This window comes from Merops nubicus, unplaced genomic scaffold (assembly GCF_000691845.1).
Source record: "Merops nubicus isolate BGI_N331 unplaced genomic scaffold, ASM69184v1 scaffold332, whole genome shotgun sequence".
NCBI lineage: Eukaryota > Metazoa > Chordata > Aves > Coraciiformes > Meropidae > Merops > Merops nubicus.
Window position 1 is genome coordinate 127,340 of NW_008595374.1, and position 5,992 is coordinate 133,331.

Consider the following 5,992-nt stretch of genomic DNA (forward strand, 5'->3'; position numbering starts at 1 on the left):
TTTCCCATGGCTAGCACCACAAAATGCATTTCTCCTGCCAGTAACTGATGCCTTCTCCTATTTGCTCATAGCACTGGAAGAGAAAAACTGCTGCAAGATGCTGAGGCCTTTGAGAGGCCACCAGAAGCACCTTCCCCAGGCAGTCCTGGGCTGCAGGATGGAGAGCTCCCTGGTGGGTTTGCTGGTTGTCTTTCAGGTGCAGGATTCTTGCTGTCAACCGACTGGTTGGACAGCCCCAAAGATGCACGTGGAGTTGGGCCAACCAGCTCTTCTCCTTCTGTCAGTGACCCCAAATCTTTAATTTCTCAGGTCTCTCCTTAGCAGCCTGCTGCTCCTTGCATTGCACAGAGGAGTGTATGTGAATCTTGACACCACCAGAATGAATGATGTCCAGGAGTTCAGCCCAAATGGCCACAGGGGATGAAAAGGGTGAACGAGCAGGTTTGTTGTATCAGAGTGTGGCAGGCTGCCCATCCATCATCTCCAACAGCTCACACAACCTTGGGAGCACTGGCAGGGGTTATCTGAAGGGGTTATTACTCAAGCCAGTCTGTGCCACACCAGCACCTCTGGGGGAGACTGTGAGAAAGCTGTGCACCAAGTTTTGAGTGAACCTGAGGCAGTACAAGCACCTCTCCCTAAAGCAGGGGGAAAGCTGGAGCACCTTTCCTTATTCAAGAGGTAGAGAAACATCAAACCCTAACCCTAGATCACCCCCAAGAGAGCTGCTTGAAGTGAACATGAAAAGAGAAGGACAGGGCTGATAAGCCAGAGCTGCCAGTGGTGGGGTTTCCTCAGCAAGCCAGGCAAGGACAGGAGGAGGAGGAGGAGCCCAGCTCTGGTGTTCAGCACTCCTGACCAGGCAAATGCTGGCAGAGTGCTGGCAGAGAACCAGGAGAAGGTTCCCATGGTGGAGGATGGTTCAGTTCTGCTGGGAAGTGCATCCTGACTGGAGCAGGAGGTTGTTCCATATTGGCTACACTGGTGGAGACCAACAACAGCAACAGAAGGAGACAGGGCAGAAAGGGAACAGGGCTGAAGAGGTTCTTTGTTATCACACTGTTCCTCTTCATTCCAACCCAGGTTGTCCCTTTGACTTTGAAGAAGGTTCTGCTCCTTTGCTGTCTTGACCACCCCCTGCACTCCCCACCCAGCACAGAACTGTATGGTATTGGGGTCCCAACACAATAAACATTTCTGAAACAAATGAGCCATCCTAGTCAAAGGAGAAACCAACAAAAATTGCCATTTGTGTCAAAACTCAGAGAGTTTAGTTGCTCATGCAGGGCCTGGGTGGAAGGGACAGGCTCGGGACCTGGAGGTTTAAACAGGTTCACACCCAGAGCTTGTTGTTACAGAACCCAGAGAGTAAAGAGGAAGAAACAACCCCCAAGCTCAGACTTACATCTGTCTGAATGATGCTCCAGGCGTTGGTCAGGCCAATGTTCCCATCTGTGCCATAGAGGTGCAGCCCTTTCTTCAGGTCCCGCTGAGCGTACTTGTCAATCTGGAACCAAGAGGAGACACAAACTCAGATCCTGCCCAGCACCCCGTGTCAGGGGCAGGGTGCAGGAGACGTGCAGAGCCACAGGAGCAGGGAGATGATGGGCAACAGCCCTGTACTGAAATGGATAAGAAGTTGTCAACATTTCTAAAGGCTTTCTCCAGCAGAGCTGGTATCTCCTAGAGGTACCTGTGTGTTGCCTGGCTCCCAGGCTGCCCCTGTTCATGCCAACTTCATGTCCTGCTACAATAACAACAGTGATATAACAGCAACAGCAATAATTTAATTACTTAGGGACTCCAAGTAAAGCTCTGGAACAATGTTTTGCCAGTCCATGTGTGCTGTAACACAGTCTCACAAGGTTGCCTCACCAAGCCTTCCTCTCTGCCTTTCATCTGGAGAAGATCACTAGCAAGCATCTTGCAGAGGCAAAATGAGAGCAAGGCCTCCCTTTCTTCCTCATGAAATTAAGCACAATTCCCTGCACAAAAAGTGCAAGATCTTCATACCTGAAGGTGTAAGCTTCAAGCTGGCACCTCGTCCCCATCAGTCCCTGGGACTGCTGCCTTTGGACACGTTGGAGGCTTGCCCATGCTCAGCAGCACCACCAAGTTCTAGTGGTGCTTCTACTAACAGGAGCTCAATGTGTCCTGTTGCTTACTGTGGTAATCCACCACAATCCATGACTCCAGCAGAGCCAGGCCTTGGGGTGGCCATGCACCTTACTAGCACTTTACCTAAGGCTCTTAGAGATCCAAGTTCCTGTTCCCACTGCAGTGAGCACAAGGATTTTCCCACTGACTTCCATTTGGCCCTCATCTGTCTCTTAAATCTCTCATTGTCCTATTAAAGAGACTCTAAAAGCCATCTAAGGCTCTAAACCCCACCAAAACTCCTCTAAGGTAGACAAGTGATGTGCAGGGAGTTTCAGGTAATGAAGGACACTTGGTGTTAGCACTAGAGAAGAGAAAGCTCCAAGAGATGCAGCAGGACTGGAGAGAAACTGCCACAGAGGTGGGGAGAAGAGGATGGAAGACAAATACTGCTCCCAGAGAAGCCCAGTCCTGTAGTTTTGGGGAAGAGGAGGAGGAGGGAAGGCTTTGGAGCAAACCTTGGGCAAACAAGGCAGCTGTAGGTGTGCAGCAGGTGGGTGTTACCAGCACCTACAGCCAGAGGATGCCAGCAGCAGCCCCAGCCTGCAGGTAAAGGCAGAGCTGTAATTTCAAGGCTCAGTGCCTCCCTGGCACCTCATGCCAGGCACCCCCCCAGCCAGCCCCCAACGTGGGTCAGAGCCTCTCAGCAGCACTGCAATATTGGTGAGCAAACCCCCCTGACCTTTCTGGTGGTTGCCTCCCCAGCCTCTCCTCACGACAGCAAAGGGCAAAACATCCAACAGCTTCCCACCAGGCACAACTTTTAATTTAATGCCTTGATAACCCTTCTGTACAAACAGCAGGGAGTGGGAAATGGAACAGCAACACCAAGGGCTCGCTCTGCAAGGTCACTTGTGGGAGCCCTCCTGCCTGCCAAGAAGAGATGAGATTGGTTGTCCCACCAGGTGAGCCTTGGTCTGAATGAGATGTCCCCAAGCCTGGCTGTACCAAGCCCAGAGCTCAAACCAAACTCCTCCTCTCCCTGCTGCCTACACACAGAAATTGGGGAAGATCTGATGAGTAAGAGACCTGGCAGAAGTCCTGCTGATGTTTGGCACCTGAGGGACAATCTCCCAATATCCCAATTTCCTCCCAGTGCCATTGGAGTTAGGCAGCACCTCTGGCATGCTCTGCTCAGCTCTGTGGAGTCCCTTCCCCTCACTTCCTCCCCACATGCAAAACACCCCCAAGATTTAGCATTTTTAATTGATTTTTTTTTTGATTGCTTCCTCAAACACAGCAAAGCACCCACTGGGTGAAGTCTCTTTTCCTATTTTCACTGCAGAAGCCCATGTCAGAGGTCAAATCTTTCACAGATCTTCCAGCCTGCAGTGAGTCAGCTGAAACCCTTCCTGGCTCTGGCAGTGCTTGGGGACATTGCTTGGTGGGCAACTTCAGCCCATTTCCTATCACTGCTTACCTGGGAGAAGAGACCAACCCCCACCTCACTGCAACCTCCTCTGAGGAGTTGAAGACCACCAGGAGATCTCCCCTCAGCCTCCTCTTCTCCAGCCCCTCCTTGCAGAGAGAACCCAAAGCAGAGCTGGTGGCTCACCGAAGAGGATCCAGCTCTCTGCCTTGCATGGCACCCCATGGCACTTCTCAGGGAGACAGTCCTAGACCTCCTCAAAACCCCCCAAATTTAGTGCACTGAGGGATAAAAGCTTCAAAGCTGAATTCTTGGCTGGCTGCTCCTTGTTTCAAAGGCATCTGAAAGCTGCAGCGAGCGTGGGGAAAGGGCTGGGGAAAACTAGGCAGGAAAATCAAATCAATTACATTCACAAAAGGCTGACACTGCAAATTAATTACCAGGCTATTGAGTCAATTTGTCTTGGGCATTATGCATTTGGAGTGACAAAAGCCTCACCAGCATGTTGGAAGGATTTCAGGTGACTGAACGCTTAAGTGCACATTTTTTGTGACATCCCTAATTACTTGTACAGCATTCAGGATACGTCTTAGGCTGATGCTGTAGGAGGAACCTTCTGTTTACATATAAATAAGACCTTCTTCAGATTATTAAACTGGTTGGGGAAAAAAAAATGATACTAACGTGGCTGGGAAAATGATGATACTCATGTCCTCAACAGCAGTGACAGCAGCAGGGTTGGGCAGCACTGTGACCCAGCACTGCCCTTTCTTTTCCAGAGTGAATCTCCCTTTGGAGTAGGTTTTCTCTGTATTTATCTCTTTCTTCATGTATTTGCTCCGAGGATGACAGACAGAAAAGCTTCTATCCCCTTTCTCCAGCTCTGCATCCCACCAACTTCTGCTCTCAGCAACACTCCCCTGTCTTTGCACATCAGCCTCGTGTCCCACAGGTCTCACAACCCACCCTCAAAGCTCCCCTAAAATCACCCTTCCCCAAACGTGGCCCTGGCAGAGTCACTCCTTCATTCCTCTCCTGCATGTCAGGGGGAGGGCAGTTCTGCCTCCACCTCTGGTGGCTGCAGGACCACGTCTGTGCCTGGCTGTAGAGGCTCCTCTCAGCCCTGCTCAGGGACTGGAGCCCCCCAGGCCAGCAGCAAAGGGAGATGTCCATTCCTTCCCACCCTGTGCTCCTGAGAACATCCCCAGCAGAGCTGCATTCAGCCTCTTTGCCTTAATTGAGAAAAAAAAGGTAATCACTTTCATTTGTCCTCAACAACCACCAGTATAACCTCAGATAACTAAATTGGGAAGGATGCTAATTAACATGATACATGCTGTTGACTCTTGTCTGCCAAGAGACATGAAAGGTGGGTTGCATTTGTGTTTCAAGTGCTAACAACCTGTTATCTCCATCTACACAGACCAGGGGAAAAAAAAAACCACACAAAGAGAAAACCCAGCCTGGGAGGGACCCACAGGGCTGGAGGTCCAATTAGCTGCCACAAAGGGACACATCCATCAGGGAGAGCAGCCCCTCCCCTTGCAGGAACCACTGACCACTGTGTGACTGCCTGTGAGGTGTCCTGGAGAGGGACACGGGCTCCTCTGGAGATGCTGTGGGCTGGGGAAGGGGCAGCCAGAGGTCTGCTCTCAGAGAGGAAGGACTTGGCCCCCTGCCCACGAAGCCATTTGCTGCAGCCATCCCAGGGGCCAACCCCGTTCAATTATTTACAACACTCATTTACTTAGTGTAAAAGTGAGTGAGAGAGCTTTCAAATAAGAGAGAGCCCTGCTAAACACATCAGGGAGGGGGCCAGCAAAGGCAAACCACACCCTGTGCTCCCACTGTGGAAAGAGAAGATGCAGGAGCCCCACAGACTCCAGCGACCAGGGATGGGGCAGTGACCACCTCTCTGGGCAACCTGGGCCAGGGCTCACCACCCTTCAGCATCAATCATTTCTTCCTCCTATCTAGTGTGGATCTACCTTCTTCAATTTCAAACCATCCCCCCCTGTCCTGTCCCAATGGGCCCTGCTCAAAAGTCCCTCCCCAGCTTTCTGACAGGCCCCTTGAAGTCCTGGAAGGCCACCAGAAGGTCTCCCTGGAGCCTCCTCTTCTCCAGACTGAACAACCCCAACTCTCTCAGCCTGGCCTCCCAGCAGAGGGGTTCCAGCCCTCCACCTGAAACACAAATGCAGGGACCTCTGCTCAGCTGGAAAGCAGGAGAAGTGCAGGAAGACCCCCAGAGAGGGGGCACCACAAACCATGGCAGGCCCATGGCAGAGACCAAGGGCTGTGGAGGAACATCAGGAACTCAGCCAGGTCACTGGAGGAGTGGCCTGGCACTATTTTGAAGAAAATGGAACAGGTTTAGAGGCAAGCTTGTAAACCATTCCCTCTCCAAAACATCTCTGACACCACGGGAGTTCTGCCCTTCAGCTACTGGAATTACTGTTTTTAACC

The 5,992-nt window shown here is 51.5% G+C and overlaps 1 protein-coding gene across 1 annotated transcript in view; it reads right to left on the minus strand.

Moving 5' to 3' along the window:
* TSPAN4 (tetraspanin 4) overlaps positions 1–1,507 on the minus strand; it is a gene marked incomplete at its 5' end in the record, with an annotated part of 9,402 nt that extends 7,895 nt beyond the window's left edge. The window contains one exon of the mRNA XM_008936001.1: positions 1,406–1,507. Coding sequence (XP_008934249.1) covers positions 1,406–1,507 — 102 coding nt within the window. The remainder of the gene's footprint in view (positions 1–1,405) is intronic.
* Between the last annotated feature and the right edge of the window lie 4,485 nt (positions 1,508–5,992).